At 35.0% G+C, this 20,195-nt stretch overlaps 2 protein-coding genes across 2 annotated transcripts; one reads left to right on the top strand and one right to left on the bottom strand.

Annotated features, from left to right (window-relative positions):
* Positions 1 to 305: 305 nt before the first annotated feature.
* Positions 306 to 3,090, top strand: LOC141692970 (putative serine/threonine-protein kinase-like protein CCR3). Its single transcript, XM_074497942.1, has one exon. It carries the CDS (start codon positions 399 to 401, stop codon positions 2,811 to 2,813), a length of 2,415 nt encoding a protein of 804 aa, XP_074354043.1. The 5' UTR covers positions 306 to 398; the 3' UTR covers positions 2,814 to 3,090.
* A 1,753-nt stretch (positions 3,091 to 4,843) lies between these two features.
* On the bottom strand, positions 4,844 to 19,044 carry LOC141693037 (phosphoinositide phospholipase C 2-like). Its single transcript, XM_074498023.1, has 9 exons — positions 18,622 to 19,044; positions 11,479 to 11,675; positions 10,250 to 10,385; positions 9,925 to 10,170; positions 9,604 to 9,833; positions 8,915 to 9,032; positions 6,128 to 6,280; positions 5,606 to 5,692; positions 4,844 to 5,407 (listed from the first exon to the last, which is right to left on the bottom strand). Exons 1-9 carry the CDS (start codon positions 18,943 to 18,945, stop codon positions 5,114 to 5,116), a joined length of 1,785 nt encoding a protein of 594 aa, XP_074354124.1. The 5' UTR covers positions 18,946 to 19,044; the 3' UTR covers positions 4,844 to 5,113.
* Between the last annotated feature and the right edge of the window lie 1,151 nt (positions 19,045 to 20,195).

Below are 20,195 nucleotides of genomic sequence, written 5' to 3'. Positions count from 1 at the left end.
CTTATATTAAGATTAAAATGCGTGTATAGATTAGAAAAAATTAGAAAAACTTAATTTACAGTGATTTGATTTGATCCATAACCAATCCTAAATTTAAAATTTAAAATAACACTTCAGGATACCTACGTTGTTGTACAAAATTCACCGTATCTAGCCAGTTTTCACTTTTCAGTTAGAACTGAGAACTGGTATCCCCCCAAAGTCATTGAATTTTACCTAGTCTAGCGGGGCCCCCTACTTAAAAATCAAACATAACTATTTTACCTAGTACGTGTGTGTTCGCATATATAAACTCCACATACAAACTCTACACACATTTCATCCTCCTCAAAAATTCTCAATTTCCTGTTAATCTTGCATCTCCCACAAATGAAACATCTTCATCTTCACACTTCCCAATGACAACGCCGCAGTCAACTCCCGCCGTCATCTCCATCACTCTATTTCTCTTTACCGCCGTTATCTCCGTTAACTCTCTCTCCGGCACCACCTCAACTCTCGCCGTAATCTCCGGCGGCTCCACCGGCCCCACAATCTGCGGCATTATCGCCAACCAACGGACCCACAACATCATCTGCTCTCAAAACAACAACACTTTCAACATCTTGCCGGAAATCTCGTTCACCGAAATTTCCGGCGGCCGGAATTTGTTCTGCGGCGTCAGGTCCGGTGGGTATTCTTTAATTTGCTGGAACAGTACTTTTGTGCCCAAAAGATTGTATTATAATGAAAATGAAAATTTTACATTGCGTAATTTAGCTGTAGGTGATAATCAAGTCTGTGGAGTTATTAATAGTACTAGAAATGTTGTTTGTTGGCGCGGTGAGTCACCGAGTGCGGTGACTCAGTTTCGTGATTTTTCGTTAGGTTTAGGGTTTTCTTGTGGAATTAGAGAGAATAATAATAGGGTTTTTTGTTGGAGTAGTAATGGTACTTATTCGAATTTAGCTTTGTTTGTACAAAATGAGTTTGCTAATTTTTCGATGTTGAGTGTTGTTGGTGGTGGAAATTTTGCGTGTGGGTTTAATTTAAGTAGGGGTTTGATTTGTAGAGGGAATAATAGGAATGGTGAATTGGATGTTCCGTTTTCGGGTTTAGGGGATGAGTTTAGGGATGTGGTGTTAGGGAGGGATTTTGGGTGCGCGATTAGGAGGGTTAATAATACGGTTGTGTGTTGGGGAGGGGGGTTTAGGGAGGGTTATAGAAATGTTAGTGATGGGGTTTTTTTTGAGTCTATTGTTGCTGGAGAGGATTTTGTTTGTGGATTGACTAGTAGTAATTTTTCGGTGATTTGTTGGGGGCCGGGGTGGGGTAATGTGAGGAATGAGGTTTCATTGCCGACTATATTGCCAGGGTCCTGTGTTAGGGAAAAATGTGAGTGTGGGGTGTATCCTCAGTCTGAGACGTTATGTTCTGGTAATGGTAATATATGTAGCCGGTGTGATGAGGTGGAAAGGATTTCGCCAGTTTCACCACCACCGTTTCGTGATGATGCACCGTCTTCGCCAAGTAAGGAGATTTCTAAGGGTTTATTGGCATTTGCTATTGTTGGATCTGCTGGAGCTTTATTATCTGTTTGTGCTCTAATTTATTGTTTGTGGACTGGGGCTTGTTTTGGGCACAAGAAAATTCATAGTTCTGTGCAACCGACTATTAATGGGACTAATTCTAATGCTCACAATTCGAATGGGAGTCCGCCTTCAAGGTCTTCCACTATTAGGCGACAGGGTTCTAGAGGATGGAGCCGTCAGAGGAGTGGTACGGGTGGTTTGTTTGGGCGACAGAGAAGTGGAACCTCAGGTTTATTTGGTCGACAGAGGAGTGGAACCTCCGGAAAATATGCAGATAGAGCAGAAGAATTCTCGTTATCGGATCTTGTAGCAGCCACCAATAGTTTCTCACTAGAGAACAAGATTGGTGCTGGTAGTTTTGGTGTTGTGTACAAAGGTAAATTACCGGATGGTCGTGAGGTTGCGATTAAAAGGGGAGATACAAGTACAATTTTGAAGAAGTTTCAAGAGAAAGAGAGTGCTTTTGATTCAGAATTGGCATTCTTGTCTAGGCTGCATCACAAGCACTTGGTCAGGCTTGTTGGTTACTGTGAAGAGGGGGATGAGAAGCTTTTGGTATACGATTACATGAAAAATGGTGCACTTCATGATCATTTGCACAAAAATAATAGTGGCTTACTAAATTCCTGGAAAATGAGGATTAAAATCTCACTAGATGCTGCTCGTGGCATTGAGTATCTCCACAATTATGCAGTTCCACCTATTATCCACCGGGACATCAAGTCTTCAAACATTTTACTGGATGCCAACTGGACTGCAAGAGTATCTGATTTTGGATTGTCGCTAAATGGTCCAGAGCCTGATCATGATTATAGACCAACAAAGGCAGCTGGAACAGTCGGCTACATTGACCCCGAGTACTATGGACTGAATGTTTTAACCGCAAAGAGTGATGTCTATGGTCTTGGTGTGGTGTTGCTAGAACTCTTAACCGGAAAAAGGGCTATATTCAAGAGCGACAAAGATGAACGTGAACCGACAAGCCTGGTAGACTTTGCCGTTCCAGCCATCATGTCAGGAGAACTGATGACAATTTTGGATTCAAGAGTTGGACCGCCACAGCTGAATGAAGCTGAGGCAGTAGAGCTGGTGGGATACACTGCCATGCATTGTGTAAGTTTAGAAGGTAAGGACAGACCTACCATGACCGACATTGTTTCTAATTTGGAACGAGCACTCTATTTATGCGAAGATAGCCATGGCAGCATCTCGAGTGGTTCTATCTCCGTTATTTCAGAGTAAATTAATCATTTGTTCGACATTAATTCAATTCGTTAGTCATTTCGATTTTTACAGTATTTCCTAAGACATCACTTGTACACTCTGACCGTAAAAGATAGGGATTTAGAACTAACATTAGTTAGTTTAGGATTTTGTGAACACTGAGCCACAACATTGGCTTGTGATTCTTTTTTCCTTCTACAATCCAGTTAGAAACTTCCGGTTTCTTTTTTCATGTAATTATCTGTTTGATTGGCATCTTTCTGTGCATAATTTTATAGAATTTAATGATTTATTACGCTGCCCTTGATCATTGTGTATTTGTCTTCTATATATATATTCATAAACAAATGATAATCTAAAACCGGTAACAACAAGTGTGTTTGATATTACTATTGCAGACAGTTAAAAAATGTTTGTTAAAATTTAAAAACTGTTTTAGAGAAAGCAAGTCCCCTATATTTTTAAAAAAATATATTTTTCAATTTTTGCGGGAAGTAGATGTTGATTTCGTCATTTAATTTTCACAACATCAATTTTTTAGCAATATTTTTTCCAACAGTACAACAATTGTTAACAGAATAATTTATCAATTTAAACTAATATTCTAAACATTTGCTAAACATGAGGTAATCAAATCTGAAAACAGAATAATTTATGAATTTAAAAAAGATATGGGTTTTTGAAAATGGGCAGCAGCGTGGGGAGAGACTAGCATTAATGCGTACAATGACATGTAACAAAAACTGGTCAACTGTTTTTGTTTGAACAACCAGGAATATGTTGATCATAATTGGGGACCTTCCTATCCGGGGGGAGAAAGTAGATACAAAACTATTGACTCTGAAAATTCAAAAAAAGCAACCATTTTGATACGTAAGATTTTCTATAATGTTTATGTATATGACTGGTATGTGTTTTTGTACACCAATATATATTATATTGGATGCCATGGTCCCCAACCTGTAAATAGATTTAAATATGAGTAAAGATTATATGGCCAGGGATTTTAATACTAAATAATACAGAGACGCATAAATGAGAAAACTTGTTAAGAAATTTAATATGCCAATTAACCGAATGAAAATCTTATAAATGGTGGCAAGTGAAAGTGATGCTGTAGCCTCCACCGCTTTTAATTGCTCCCTGCCTCCCTCCCCTTTCACTAAATTTAATTCAGTACAGTTTATATAATTCACAGAGACTGTATTATCAGTGGTTGTTTGGATGAGAAAATGAGAGTCAGTGGAGGTACCAGAAGAATGGTTTAACCAGGGAAAGAGGTTTATGTTTGGTTTAAGTAAAATATTATCAAACGCTAGCTTAATTTGTTAAATTTAGCTTAATTTGTTAAATTGAGATTTCGATTACCGTTAATTGAATTCGGTGACACCAGCATCATAATTATGATAAATAGATGATTTTTTGAGTAGGATTTTTTTTGACAAATATGACTTATATTTTTATAATTAAGTAGGATAAATTCTCGGGATGAGTGATGATCGAATCAAGAACCTAAATCGAAAGAAGATAAACTAGATATCCACTCGTGCTGTTTTGCCTATGATTTATGGATATGACTAGATATCCACCCGTACTGTTTTGCCTATAATTTTAGATATGACGAGAGCATGTACAATATAATTCATATTTGTTCCAACTGAGATATCAGAATAACCTAGTAGTTATTCTATATTATTGTTATATATATATTTATATATGTATATATCCAAAACTTATTCCGGCGTAGACTCGTCAAGAAAAATGTTCATGGCCTCGGACCACAAAAAAGTCTTAAACCTGTTCAACATCTCCAAACCCATCAATCCCATCAATTTTGAACCCTTCAATCATTTCTAACTTTTCTCAAGCTTAGGAGTACAATATACAATCATAATTCGGGTATCAAACAAACTAAATATGTAATCACCTGGTACAGCACGCAATCATATATGCATGGTAATTCTTATTTTTTTTTTAACAAAACCTCAGAATTCTTCAAATAGAAACACAGCTAGTAATGCTTTCTAGCAGTAATCATTCACACCAAGTTAATTTCTAATTTGGCGCAATAAAATGTTTTGATAAATATTTTACAACATTACAACGATGAAAGTTCCGCATTTAATACGAAGGCAATACACACCAGCAAGATGGGACTGTGAAGCATTACCTACGTAGACATATACACACATCTCTGCATTACTACTATACAAAGCGAATAAAGTATTTTGAAACTGCACACGGGTGATATCCTGATTTGCTTAGCAAACAAAAAATTACAACAAAGAAATGAAATAGTACAATCTCACACAATTATTTCAAACAAATTCAAAGCGCATGAGAACCTTCACTGAATTGTACTTGTCTCCTTTCCTACTATAGAGTGGAACGGATCGAATACCAGTTCTCAGTTCTGAAACAGGCAGGCAAGCTTGGCCTCCAAAGTCATCCTTCTCAGACATGTCATACTCGTGAACTTCAATTCGAAGGAGAGCCAGTTCTGGGACTGTTAATGGGAACTCAAACTTCTCATTCCAATTTGGAATCCAGTTGTCTTCAAGTGTCTTTGTTTTTTTCATTATTGTATCAGCACGGACACCAGCAATACCAATCTGCAACCAAAACAGCATTTACACATCCAACTTATTGGAAAGAACTTCTTACTAAAATATTTGGTCACGAGACCCCTACAGTGACAACATGCATACAATAGGTACTTGAGGAAAATATGTTCATAAAAAATGATATGTATGCCAAAATATCCATATATAAAGGCAATTAGGTGCAAGAGATTCCTTGTACAGTCTTACCCTTGCATAGAAGTCTGGAGGGGAGTATGCATCAAAATGAGTATGCTTGAAGTCATAATACCAGCCTTCACCCATATATACAGTTACCTATACGAAGAGCAACAGTTTCAGCAGTCTGTCATGAAGACATATAAGGCTCTACTAGAACTTCAATTTGGAATATGATATTTCTTGAACACAAACCACTATCCCAATTTCTAATGTAGTATTATAGTCTAGTGAATACCCCTCAACCTTGGTAACAAGAGGTCGAGGGTTCGAGTCAATACATAGGTGTGCTTGAGTATTTAAATTATTGTAATCGACCTCGTGCAAAAACGAAAACCACTTTCACAGGTAACAAGAAACCGGGTGCAGTTTTTAACATTCATAAAGATAGGTCGAGGGTTCGAGTCTCAGTCAATACATAGGTGTGCTTGAGTATTTAAATTACAGTAATTGACCATGCACAAAAATGAAAACAACTTTCACAGGTAACAACAAATCGGGTGCAGTTTTTAACATTCATAAAGATTTACTTACCTTTAACGTTTTCTTGACCGGGAGTGCAGTTTCAGGATCAAAGACCTCGTCGTGCGGACCAGTCTTCAATAAGAAGTCCGGTTTCTTAACATAACCACAACCACCATTGGCCCTGAACATTCCGTGCATTAGCCAAAGTGATCTTCCATAGCCCTGTCAAAGTAATAATCATATGATGTTTGGCAATGTTCCTTTATATTTTTATTAGGTGAGAGGTTATTTTACTGGTAACCCCCACTGCATCTCACTAGCGACATAATTTGATAATAAGGAGATCTAGGTGTCAACAGAAATGGAAAAAATATCAAGGAAATAATTTAAAGGCGATTGGCTATTTCTTTCTTTTGGACTTTCAGACTAAACTCGACAACTTTAGAAGAGATAGAGCATGAAAACGAATGATCATGCAAAAAAAAATTCATAATGTTATAGTTGTAACTTAGTTCAGTCTCTGCATTCATATCTTATTTCGCAACCGTTTCCCAATATTTTCAAAACCAGAAATCTGATGCTTGAATCAATAACCTTGTTTGACATGTGTACCTGGGGTCTATAACCTTGTACCTGGGGTCTTAACATCATAGTGTTATAGTTGTAACTTAGTTTTTTTTGTCTTGTCTAGTACAATATGCTCTAAATTTGGCTCTCTGTGCTTATTAATAGTTGTGTTATAACTTGAGCTTCTAATATAGTTTTAGAATTGACGATCATCTCCACAAACACCAAACTTATAGACTGCTCACAATATATCACTTGATGTTCTAAAGCTATACATGAGAAATACTCATAAACAAAACAAAAAACAATTAAGGTGTATTGTCTAGCGTCTAAAGCAACGGGAACTAAGTTATATCTATTAATCACTAAAGTGAAAAAGGTAGTAAACTACGACATGTTAAAAATATATAAAAAAATTCGGGTAGCAAATTTGAGTTATTTAAAAAGAAACCCAAGCAAGCTTGGAGTAAACATTAAGAGTTATTTTTATTAGAAATTAGATATACTTTCTCACACAAATGATGTTAAAGTGTGAAAAAGTTTTGCAAGTCATCTTGGCTAACGAGTTAAGATAAAAGTGTTCTCAAAAACCATTTATTTGAGAGAGTTGGGCCTTGAGGACTGATGCAGAACAAAGAATTAAAATATTAGTTTCTATATATTTTATGTAACTAGCTAGGATTACATTTAGGGTAATTTGTTTTAATATTATATTATATATATGTAGTAATATTCTAAATTATGATACAAAATGATAAAGAATTAGTTTCCTTTATTAGAAGATTGTTACTTGGTGACTAAGTTTAGGGATTCACTCTTATGTGGCTATATAAGCTGATGTAATCTTTTATGAGAAATGCTAGGTACCTAAAATTGGATCTCAAAACGGTTCAAAAATGCCACGTGGCATGTTCTCATTGGTCATCATACAAATAATAAGATGGACATCCTATGCATTCACATCAATCTCACCAATTAAAATAGCCCAAAGTGACACATCACTCATGCCACATCATTTTGGAACTATATTTTGTACCCAATTTACCACTCATCTTTTAGTATAAGAATGAAATGGATTGAATATTACATTGAGAATTGTTCCTATTTTGTTATAGGTTGCGATCCTAACAAACCTCTCTTCTATGGTTGAAAAATCCTAGGGTTTGTGATTCTTCTTTGGTTGGATCACCTTTAGGTGTGGATTTTCTGCGGTTAATCCACATTTATTTATCATTTTACTTGTTTTTAATGCATGTCCTCCATCAAGGACCAATAACAAAAGCTAAATATTTAATGTTACCTTCTCCTGAGACCCAAATAACCCGATTTCATTTATGAAAAAAAAATAATCATATCAATGGTTACATAATTAGTGGTAACATGATGAACACTGATGGGATACACCACCAAAAGACTAACTCGATGTTCCTCGTAAATAGCACAAGTTTTAATAAACAATGTTGCATAAATAAACATTGTCACCTTTAAAAGTATAATGAACAATGAATATATTCAGCAAACCTTGAACCCTCGACAAATAAGAAATTAATTTAAAAAATTTGAGATGTGATACGTGGAAAAAATTAAGACGGAAATTGTACAATTTCACAATTAAGGAGATATTACTAGGGTGGCACAAAACCCTGGTAACATACAAAATACAAAATTTAATGGATCACAACGATAAGAAAGAAAATTAATGAACAATTTTTTATTGTTATAAAATAAACACCCCAAATATTCAATATGCATGACATGAAAATAGTTGTAACTCTATTTAATGAACTTCACTTTTTAGAATAAAAAAACCCATTAGATACCTCTAATAGTTATCCATATCCTAACTCAATAATACTTTTGAGAATCCTTATATTTACATAAAATCGCTTATTTCCTTGGATTACAATAAAATTCGATTTAATAAATATAACAAAACATTCTCTTTAAATTTTGAATCTTTCCCATCACAATGTCAGCATCTCACGTGTAACATGTAGTATGTCGTTAAATTTTAGTATAATAGCTTTGTTGCCTTTGTGAGCATGTGATAGTTTAAACTTTAGTAAAAACTAAACTTTTAATGAATTAATAATTCAAATGTCATATGGTGTGAAAAGAACAAGAGTTGCAGAAAAATTTATCAATTTGTTATATGTAAGTTAATGATATATTGGATATAATATAAGTGTGCATAGCCATAATAAGAAAGAGCAAGTAAAAAATACGGCTTCAAATTTAGTATTGTTATCATAATAAACTGATAGTCAAAGAAGCAACTAAGATGCTAACCTGCATATTAAAAGCAACCATTTGAGCTCCATGTGTCCAGGCAATCAGTGGATTGTAATTAGAAGAGTCAAAACGTATACCCTTCGGGTACACCCTCAATATATTACGCTGCGTAAATCTGTATTAAGCCAGTTATCAGGAATCAAAATGCTATATTGCTGTTGAAGAGATCTACATGCATAGGTAAAACTTATAATACGGGGTTGGTAAGGCTAAATGGGCCACCCTAGAAACCCAACAATATATACAGAAGACCAGATATTATGTAAGAGTGCTGTGAAAATGAAGTAGAGAAGTACCAAAAAAACAAATACACTTTTTCTCAAAGGACAGCCAGAAGTTGGAAACGGAATTCTAGAAATCCGGGGGAGGTAGTGGATAGGCCAGTCAGATCAAGTAACTTTACTGTACTTTGCCGTGCAACTATAACTAGCATCATCAATATGATACACAAGATAACAAGCGTTGGTTGTTTTAATCAGCTGAAGGTGATCATTTGGTATTTTTCCAGTTGCACGTAGAATTTCATCAAAGCTTAGATATAATAAGAATAATTGGTACTGAGACTAGGTAAATTCACATAATCTCGGTAGAAGGTACATATGTTATTTATGTAAAATCAGAAAGGAAACATGTGCCAATTTAAATATGATTAACCAAAATAATTCAGGTGGTACTTCAATGTATACCTCACAATAGCTTTTCCATGAGTTGTTACAGCCTTTTCAAGTTCTGGCTCGCTTAAACTGAGTCGCCTAACTTTTTCTGGGTCCACCTTCAGCCAATCATCCAATCCTCCTTTCCCTTTTCCTGCATGGATTGCAATCAAACGCCTGTATTCAGGTGCTGTTTTTTGACATGCCTTATCATCGTCTTCATCCTCTTCCTCGTCTGGGCTTTCAAATTCATCGAAATTATCCTAGGTAAAAAAAGAGTTAGCAAACAATTAACAATATGCTTGCTGTGTATACACCATATAGGTTTGGCACAATATGAAGTATATGTATTACCTTATCTTGATTAGTTCCGTATCTGGAGCTTGAGAGTTCTTTTCCCCAAGCTCCCTCATCAGTAACTTCCTTCTCTTTCTGTGAACCATTTTTCTCATCTCCGTCAACTTTTTTGGCTTGAAGGTATTCCTTGGGTGGTTTAGTAGAAATAATAAATTTCCTTTTCAGAAATTTCGGTGATGGAAACTCCTTCAAGCAATCTGAGTCAGGTGTAAACAATGCCTCTCCAAATGTTTGAGTCACCATCTAGATTGAGTAAAAAGATAGTCAAATATAAAATATGTGGTTTTGTGGTTAACGGTCCAATATCAGTTCACATACTTACTTCGGCTACTTTAGCTTGAAGATCTGGAGTAAGGTGGTCTTCTAGAGTTATTACAACAGGATACTCGGATGCAGTAAATGCATGCTCCTTTATAGAACCCAGACATTTTAGGAGTTTAACAGGAGTGGTCAGTGTCCTACGCAGCAAATCAATCTTCTTAATGGCATTATATTTCAGGTTACAGAATCGTCAAAGTGTTCGCAAACACTTTGACCCCTCATAACTCTTAAGTTAAATGAAACATTATGTACAGTGCAAAGTATGATTATAGGTGATAAGATACAATTCTCATTATATTCTGTTGGCAATTATCATTTACATCCACCTAAAATTAATTATGAAATTTGTCTATGTAGAAAGTAAACTTTACTCCACTTATAAATCACATTCTCTGGAAATTTTCCTAGAATAGATACTAAGGGAGCATCTATCTTGGTCGAGTTGTAATGTAAAACCTAAAAGTTATACATTGACTTGGTTCAAAATAAAGCATACTTTAGTTAGCTGATGATGTGTTCTATTCATTTTCAAGAAGGAAGGAATGCCACATCGCTATCTTTTATATCTTTATATGAGTGTGGTAGATGATGGGTGCGAAAGGGAAAGATGTTCTCATGGATTGCAATTTTTAGTTTATTTATACAGGACAAACCTGTCTAAAAGCATTGACTATTTAATTTGCATGCATCATAAATTCTAGTAATTAAAATTATATACTTATCTCCATCAAGAGTCCTTTATCTTTCAGTAGTTCACACACAAGGTGATCATAGAGGTCACAACCACTTATGCTGGTGCGAAATTCCAAAAATTTACTAAATTGTAAATGCTCATAACCGGAAACTTTTAGGTCTGAATCTTCAAAATTGGAAAACTAAAAATTAAGCCCAACTGTTTTCAGTTTTCACTATGAAAGTAAGGTTCGTAATAATTGTGTATAGAAACATGCTTGAAAATTACTGTATAGTGGATTAAGAAATATAATATACAGTAATATATATATTTTACTTGAGCTTTCAATCTTTCCCACTAAATATTTTCATTTCACTCTATTTTAATAGAGAAAAACTTACAAAAAGAAAAGCCCCTGAAATTTCAGGGCTCTGTGTTAGTGCACAAGCCGACCCCCAGTTAACGGGGCCTGCTCACAAGGAGTTTAAATTTATATATATATATATGGAAAAAAGAAAGAAAAGTGTCAGGATTTTCATTTTGCATTCATATCTTACCTTCCATGAAGAACATTCACATCATCGCCAGTTGAGTTGGGCCATATATCTAATTCAATAACTCTAACACCCCTCTCAAGTGCTTTTATAATTGGGACGTCACTGCAATCACTACTAAGTTGATTCCCGGTTAGATATGAATTATGCCCGGTGAATATGAAGTAATGAGACAACGGAGCATCCATGTCTTGGTGAATCTAAGAGGTACGAGAAGATCACTATAAGTACATTGCAATGAAAAACAAACTAAAAATTAACAATATTTTTCCTAGTTTCCTTAGTAAACACAGTATCCGAAAAGAACAATAAACCTAGGTTCTTTTGGCCAGAACAAAGGAGGAATGTGCACTATTAATTCCAAGATACAAAAAAGAGTAATTCAAATTTGAACAATATTTCTCTAAGGTTTTAAAATACTACTTGTATTCTTAGACAAAATCTATAGCCTTCTTCCTAAACATGTTTCCCAACCAGTTTTCACTTGCTAAAATTATCATGAGCATAATACATTACTAAGTCTGAACAAAATATATCAGCTTACTCTCCAGCTCCTCCGTTATCTTCCTAATAAAAACAGGATTACAGGACTTACACAAGTAAAAATGTTGCTTAACTGGGAATCTCAGCAAAACTGCCAAATACTAAACGCAGTGGCAGATGTAGGACTATTAGAAACTACGGTCAATAGAAATGCCAATACACACACACGCTACATATTTAGTACCTAACTACATGATAAATATTGCAAGGAAAATAATTTTACCAAGTTGTTATTGTACAGTCTGATTCATTATTTCTTGGCATAAGTCAGGATAAAAGCATTCACAAGGTCATTTTCCTTTTTGAGGTAAAAGAATTATTGCCGTTTATCCAACCCCTCCCCACCCCCCAATAAAAGAAAGAAAATTAAACATTTAAAGCTAAAATAGATATTGCGGTTGATCTAAATATTGTGACCCTTCAACCATACCCATGATCCCCTTCCCTCCATTGCAGCAACAAGTGAACCGTCTTAAAATTCTTAGACCAAGTACTCATCCAAAATAATATCCTCCCTCTGTACACAATCTTCCCAGAGATTAGGTTACATACTAAAGTTTAAATTTAAAGCACATATTGCGTGCTTGTTTGACTAGTAAGTAGTAACTATATTTGCAAGCTCACTGTGGGGCCGTCTGGTTCATGGGATATCAATAAATTCAGCTCAAGTGATTGTGCATATAACTATATAAGTACTGATTATGTCCTGCATCACTCCCTTCCTCAAAAATAAGCCACTTGCTGGTTATATAAGTATATATTTTTTTCTATTTAAATACAGTTATATGGTAGTAGTTGTGAACTTTAGTGGCACTATCCACATCATACTCAGATAACAACTATCACATCAAATTAAGCATATAATTGAACAAACTAAGCAAATTCAAAAATGATCGATCAAACAACAATTCTAGAGCAATAACTTGTTGGATATTTTAGTGTAATTGGATTGACTAGTTGATCAATATAATCATAATATTAAATTGAACAAGTCGAGAGAGTGCGGAGTGCACGCTTTGTTCGAGTTTATTGTGATTTTGGTATTATTGTTTATGAGACATGTCCATTGGCAGCAACCACACCTATTGAAATAAGATGTATCTGTTAGTTTTAGCCATGACTGTTAGACTGAGATGTGTCTGTTGGCAAAAGACACATCTGCTGACATCCATATATAGGTGTTGCATTGATCAATTTTACGGTTGGTTCATTTTCTTGAAATTCACAACAAAAACACATTCTCTCTTCTTGCAGAATTTCTGACTTTATCCGATTGATTTATTTGGGTGAACCGCAAATAACTTCAATCTGAAAGTGTTCACACGACTTCAGAAAAATCCAAGTTACTACCAATTTTTCCCAACATAGATTGAAGTTATTCTCTTTTTCTGAAGATGACGAATGGAGAATCTGCAAAAGATATGACAAGCAAGTTTGCAAAACTGGACAAGTTTGAGGGTCAGGATTTTAGAAGATGGCAGAAGAAGATGCATTTTCTGTTGACCACGCTAAAGGTTGTGTATGTTCTGAGTACCCCCGTGCCAGAGCCAGAAGTGATTGAGAACGAAACTATTGAACAAACAAGGAAATGCTGCAAATGGGAAAATGATGATTACATCTGCCGCGGTCACATCTTGAACGGTATGTCTGATTCCCTTTTCGATGTATACCAAAATGTTGATTCAACGAAAGAATTGTGGGATTCTCTTGAATCCAAGTACATGGCAAAAGATGCTTCTAGTAAGAAGTTTCTGGTCAGTAATTTTATGAACTATAAAATGGTCGATTCTAGACCGGTGATGGAACAATACAATGAATTGTTAAGGATTCTGGGACAGTTTGTTCAACACAATTTGAAGATGGATGAATCTATCTCTGTTTATGGTGTTATAGACAAACTGCCACCATCATGGAAGGATTTTAAACACACCTTGAAACATAATAAAGATGATATGACGCTGGTTGAACTTCGAAGTCACTTCAGAATTGAAGAGGCTTTGAGAACTCAAGAAATTGAGAATAATACTAAGGGCAAGAACCAAGTCGGTCATTCTTTTGTAAATATGGTTGGAGATGGTGGACCTTCTAAGAATTCTAAGGATGGCAAGGGTGATAAACGGAAATTTAAAGGAAACCACAACTCTTCCAACAAAAAGCCTAAGATGGCATGTTGGAAGTGTGGCAAACCTGGACATTTCAAGAAGGATTGTCGGGTTGATAAAGGCAAGTTGGAAAAGCAAAATGCTGGTCCAAGTGGATCCAAGGATCTAGAAAAGCAACAAGGTCAGATTTTAATACAAAATTATAATTCTTGTCAAAATTATGTATCACTAATATCCGAGGCATTTTATGTGCAGGATGATAATGTTGCTTGGTGGATTGATTCAGGAGCAACGAGTCATGTATGTAAAGATCTTCGTTGGTTCATAGACTTTCAACCAATCGAAGATGGATCTATCTTAAAGATGGGAAATGTTGCAACTGAACCGATCAAAGGACTAGGAAATGTCAAGCTAGTTTTTACTTCTGGAAAATGTATATTATTAAATAATGTGTTGTATGTTCCGGGGATTCGAAAGAATCACTTGTCTGGTGTTGTATTAAATAATTATGGATATAAACAAGTTTATGAAATTGACAAGTATATCTTGTCAAAACATGGTAATTTTGTTTGCTTTGGCTATTTATGTAATGGTATGTTTATGTTGAATATAAATACTCCATTTAATAAAGAATCTGCTTGTATGGCATGCTAGACTAGGACATGTACATTATAAAAGAATAAAGGATATGTCTAAAATGAGTCTCATACCTGCTATTGATTTAAACAATGAAAAATGTAAAACATGCATGTTGACAAAGATAACTAGAATGCCCTTTAAAGATGCTAATAGGGTGTCTAATGTATTAGAACTAATACATAGTGATTTATGTGATTTTCATTCTACACCATCATTAGGAAATAAAAAGTATGTAGTTACTTTTATTGATGATACTTCTAGATATTGTTATGTATATTTGTTGCATGCAAAGGATGAAGCTGTTGACTTCTTTAAAATATATAAAGAAGAAGTAGAGCTACATCAGAGTACCATGATTAAAAATCTACGTACTGATAGAGGAGGAGAGTATTATGATCCGGTATATTTTCGATCTACTGGTATAATACATCAAACCACGGCTCCTTATACACCACGACAAAATGGTGTGGCAGAAAGAAAGAATAGGACTTTGAAAGAAATGGTTAATTCCTTGTTATCCTACTCGGGTTTGAGTGAGGGTTTTGGGGTGAGGCTATGTTAACAGCCTGTTATTTATTGAATCGAATTCCTAGTAAGAGAAATAAGATTACCCTTATGAACTTCGGTACAAAAAGTCACCAAAATTGAGTTTTCTGAGAGTTTGGGGATGTAGAGCAGTTGTAAGACTCACTGAACAAAAAAGAAGAAACTTGGGTGAACGAGGTATAGATTGTATTTTTGTTGATTATGTTGAGCATTCCATCGCATATAGATTTTATGTGTTAGAATCAAATGACTATGTGTCTGTGAACTCGATTATTGAGTCAAAAGATGCCATCTTTGATGAAAACAGATTTACGTCTATGTCTAGGCCAAGGGACATGCTTCAGAATTCTTATAGTAGGAACTCAGTTTCAACTGAAGATGTTCATGGACCGTCTGAACCAAGGAGAAGCACTAGAGCTAGAAAAGTGAAGTCTTTTGGAGATGACTTTCATCTTTATCTAGTTGAAGGTTCTAGAGATAAAATTGAATATCAATACCAATATTATTTTATTATTGAGGATGATCCAAAAACTTTTAGTGAAGCTATGACATCAAGGGATGTTGCATTCTGGAAAGAAGCTATCTAAGATGAGATGGATTCTATCATGAATAATAATACATGGGAATTGAGTGATCTGCCCCCTGGCTGTAAAGCATTGGGAAACAGATGGATCTTCAAAAGGAAAAAAAAGGAGGACGGTACAATAGATAAGTTTAAAGCTAGATTGATTATCCAAGGCTTTAGACAAAAAGAAGGGATTGATTATTTTGATATTTATGCTCCCGTTGCTAGGACTTCCACTATTAGGTTGTTAATAGCACTTGCTGCTATACACAACCTTGTCATTCATCAAATGGATGTGAAAACTGCATTCTTGAATATTGAATTAGATGAAGAGATTTATATGAAACAACCCGAAGGGTTTGTTATGCCTGGTTATGAGAACAAGGTGTGTAAGTTGAAGAAATCACTTTATGGTCTAAAACAAGCACCGAAGGATTGGCATGATAAATTTGATAATGTGGTCTTGTCTAATGGTTATTTTCTTAACCAAGCAGACAAGTGTGTATATAGCAAATTTGATGCTTCTGGTAAAGGAGCTATAATTTATTTATATGTGGATGACATGTTGATTTTTGGTACTGACCAAAATCAAGTGAATAAAACAAAAAGGTTCTTGTCATCTAATTTTGATATGAAAGACATGGGGGAGGCTGAGGTGATTCTTGGTATAAAGATCAAGCGTGAGAACAATGGTATTTCAATTTCTCAATCTCATTATATTGAGAAGATTTTGAAAAGATTTAACTTTAAGGATTGTTCTCCTGTTAGCACTCCTCTTGATCCTAGTATTAAACTCCTACCTAATAAGGGTGTGGCAGTATCTCAACTTGAATACTCAAGGGCTATTGGTAGTCTTATGTATGCCATAATAAGCACTAGGCCGGATTTTCCTATGTTGTTGGAAAGCTTAGTAGGTATACAAGCAAACCAAGTTCACATCATTGGCAAGCCTTAAGTCGAGTGTTCAAGTACTTGAAAGGAACCATGGATTATGGTTTGATATATACTGGATTTCCTTCAGTTATTGAAGGTCATTCAGATGCAAGTTGGATTTCCAATAAGGAAGATCATTCTTCCACAAGTGGCTGAGTATTCCTTCTTGGAGGAGGTGCTATCTCTTGGACATCAAAGAAACAGAGTTGCATTACTGATTCAACGATGGAATCTGAATTTGTGGCATTATCAGCGGCTGGTAAAGAAGCTGAATGGCTAAGAAATCTGATTTATGAGATTCCATTGTGGCCTAAACCGATATCACCCATATCTATCAGATGTGATAGTGAGTCTGCCTTGGCTAATGCTTATAGACAAGTGTTCAAAGGCAAGTCTAGACACTTAGGTGTTAGACACAGCATGATTCGTGAGCTTATCACGCATGGTGTTATATCAGTGGAGTTTATAAGAACTCAACATAATTTAGCCGATCATCTAACCAAAGGGTTGAGTAGAGATCTTGTGCACAAGTCGGCTGCGGGGATGGGATTGAAGTCCATCTAAAAGTCTCTCATGTCGAGAAACCCAATTCTCACCTAATATTACATTAGGTGTTGAATTCAATGTGGAAAACTTAACATCTAGAGATTGGAACACATTAGAAGTATCATCCAAGGTATGTGTTCAGACTTGCAAGTTGAGGAGGTTGAAGCTTATCTTCTTAATAGTTCTTTTGAAAAATTGCATATGCAGGTGCGAGAGTAAAAGAACTACCTATTTGAGCATGAAGTTTAGCCGCTTCAAGAAGCTAGGACTTGGCTTTTATATACTTATGAAGAATTAGTACACAAGGCTAGTAAAAGATAGTGTCAAGTAAGAATAATTTGAGAATGTAAATTTATGTGTATATTATCTTCGTGTATTCTCTATGAATAGTAGAGGTTCAATCCATAGTGATACCTTGATATTCGAATATATGGAATGTGTAATATACTAATATGAAATTCAATCGTCACGATATTTCATTTATGCATGAGTTTGTTGTTTGTTGTGAATTTATTTTAGTTAATCATGGATTACGCTAAAATGGGGAAGGATTGTTGGATATTTTAGTGTAATTAGATTGACTAGTTGATCAATATAATCATAATATTAAATTGAACAAGTCGGGAGAGTGCGGAGTGCACGCTTTGTTCGAGTTTATTGTGATTTTGGTATTATTGTTTATGAGACATGTTCATTGGCAGCAGTAACACCTGTTGAAATAAGATGTGTCTGTTAGTTTTAACCATAACTGTTAGACTGAGATGCGTCTATTGGCAAAAGACAGAGATGTGTCTGTTGGCAAAAGAGCAGACATCCATATATATGTGTTGCATTGATCAATTTCACGGTTGCTTCATTTTCTTGAAATTCACAACAAAAACACATTCTCTCTTCTTGCAGAATTTCTGACTCTATCCGATTGATTTATTTGGGTGAACCACGAATAACTTCAATCTAAAAGTGTTCACACGACTTCAGAAAAATCCAATTTACTACCAATTTTTCCCGACATAACTTCAACTAATCACCTCCACAAGCGCAAAACTGGAGAATTAACATGGCTAAACAAGTACTTCAAAACCGCTTCGAGGTTAATAATAAGTATTTCTCGAATTAGAAATATAACATGTTAAATAAACTACACTATTCAAATCTACACACAATTAACACGTAACAGATCCAATTACACATACAATTAAGCTACACTAAACAAAATTAATAAAAAAATGATCATATAATTAAAATTTGACAGCAGTAAGTTGAATAAATTACCTCACGAGAAGATGACATAGGAGGATTAACATCATTAAACAAGTACTTAAAGAACGCTTCAACATTAAGTCCTTTCCGATGAAAAATATTCAAAATCTTCAACTCATGAAGCTTATCAAACAACGCTTGCGCATCTTCCAGTGACGCATTAGTCTCTCCTTGTTCTTCAACTAAGAATCTCAGTAGATGCGGCACCGTCATCACGCCGTTCTCCGAGTACCGATCGAACATCGACTTGATCTCCGCCGGAGCTTCGGCGGCGGCCAGACGGAACCGGCGCCGGAAACAGAAGCACACTTTGTAGGTTTGCTTAGAGGACGCCATTGCTGATATGAGAGAGAGAGGGGGGAGAGAGAGTGTGTAGCTGTATTATGGAGGGATATATTGTGCCTCGGGAACTGTGACCTATATGTAGTATAATTTAATTTGTGTGTATAGATTGGTGTTGTGGGTGTTTATGATTGGGATGGTATGGCGGGACCCAATGATTTAAATAATGAAGATTAGTAAAGGAGGTGTTGAATGTGTGTGGATTGCGTGGGTATATTAATTGTCTTGGCAACAAGTTTATTTTTATTCCGAGTAATGGTATAAAAATGGAATATTATATTTTTGAGAAGAAATTCTTAGTCAAGGTAAAGAAAGAATTGTATCATTATATTTTTTTGACACCTTATCACTCATGAAACTAAGGTACTGTAAAATAATTTTTAATTAAATAAATATGACCGATTATTATTAGAGGAAAAAATAAGATATGAATAATTAATTAATTTTTAAATATCATCTTTGGAAATGCTCATCCTTTGTATTTTTTTTTTCCTAATTTGACTTATCATCTCTTGGCCGAAAAAAAAATGTAATTTTATTTTGAGAATAAAAATTTTAGTTTCCATAAAATTATTGAAAAGATAAAATTATCTCAATTAGCACAATTATAAATAATTAAAAAGCAATACATTGAAACTGCCCAGACCAAAATTCATTAGCACTTGTTTTCGATACTTTTAAAAACTCGAGAATAGAAATATGAATTTAAATGAAACTACTTTACACACTCAACACTTGCTTTCCTTTCTAATTAAAACTCGGGAGCAGTGATTATTGAAGATTCATATTACCATTTCCAGAGTTTAGCTGAGCATGGGCGAACTTGGATGATACCATACTTCCATTAACCAGGGTTAGTGCTCTCTAATTGCACGTCAAAATTACAAAAGGAAGAAACACGATGATACGTGTTTATCTTTATGTTCCGACTGTTTTGTTGCAGGTAGGGAAAAGGTATGACAATGAGATAGGATATGACGGATTCTTTTTATATGTCCAATTTTTAAAATATTTTTGTTTTATTACATGTTATGAGTTATAACTTAATGCCCGTCGGATATTTAATATAATTGGATTGACTAGTTGATCAATATAATTATAATATTAAATTGAACAAGTAGAGAGAGTGCGGAGTGCACACTTTGTTCTAGTTTATTGTGATTTTGGTATTATTGTTTATGAGACATGTCCATTGGCAGCAGTCACACCTGTTGAAATAAGATGTGTCTGTTAATTTTAGCCAT

This window comes from Apium graveolens, chromosome 10, assembly GCF_009905375.1.
Source record: "Apium graveolens cultivar Ventura chromosome 10, ASM990537v1, whole genome shotgun sequence".
In the NCBI taxonomy this organism is placed as follows: domain Eukaryota; kingdom Viridiplantae; phylum Streptophyta; class Magnoliopsida; order Apiales; family Apiaceae; genus Apium; species Apium graveolens.
Note: the sequence above shows the minus strand (reverse complement) of the source record. Positions and strands in the feature narration are given on the sequence as shown.

Bases quoted from the DNA above. Each gene is read 5' to 3' on its own strand.
- LOC141692970 (XM_074497942.1), top strand. From the start codon at position 399: ATGACAACGCCGCAGTCAACTCCCGCCGTCATCTCCATCACTCTATTT.
- LOC141693037 (XM_074498023.1), bottom strand. From the start codon at position 18,945: ATGGCGTCCTCTAAGCAAACCTACAAAGTGTGCTTCTGTTTCCGGCGC. The intron at 11,676-18,621 runs GTAATTTATTCA...CGTACCTCTTAG, and splicing joins CTATGTCATCTTCTCGTGAG to ATTCACCAAGACATGGATGC. The intron at 10,171-10,249 runs GTAAGTATGTGA...TACTCAATCTAG, and splicing joins TTCAAGCTAAAGTAGCCGAA to ATGGTGACTCAAACATTTGG.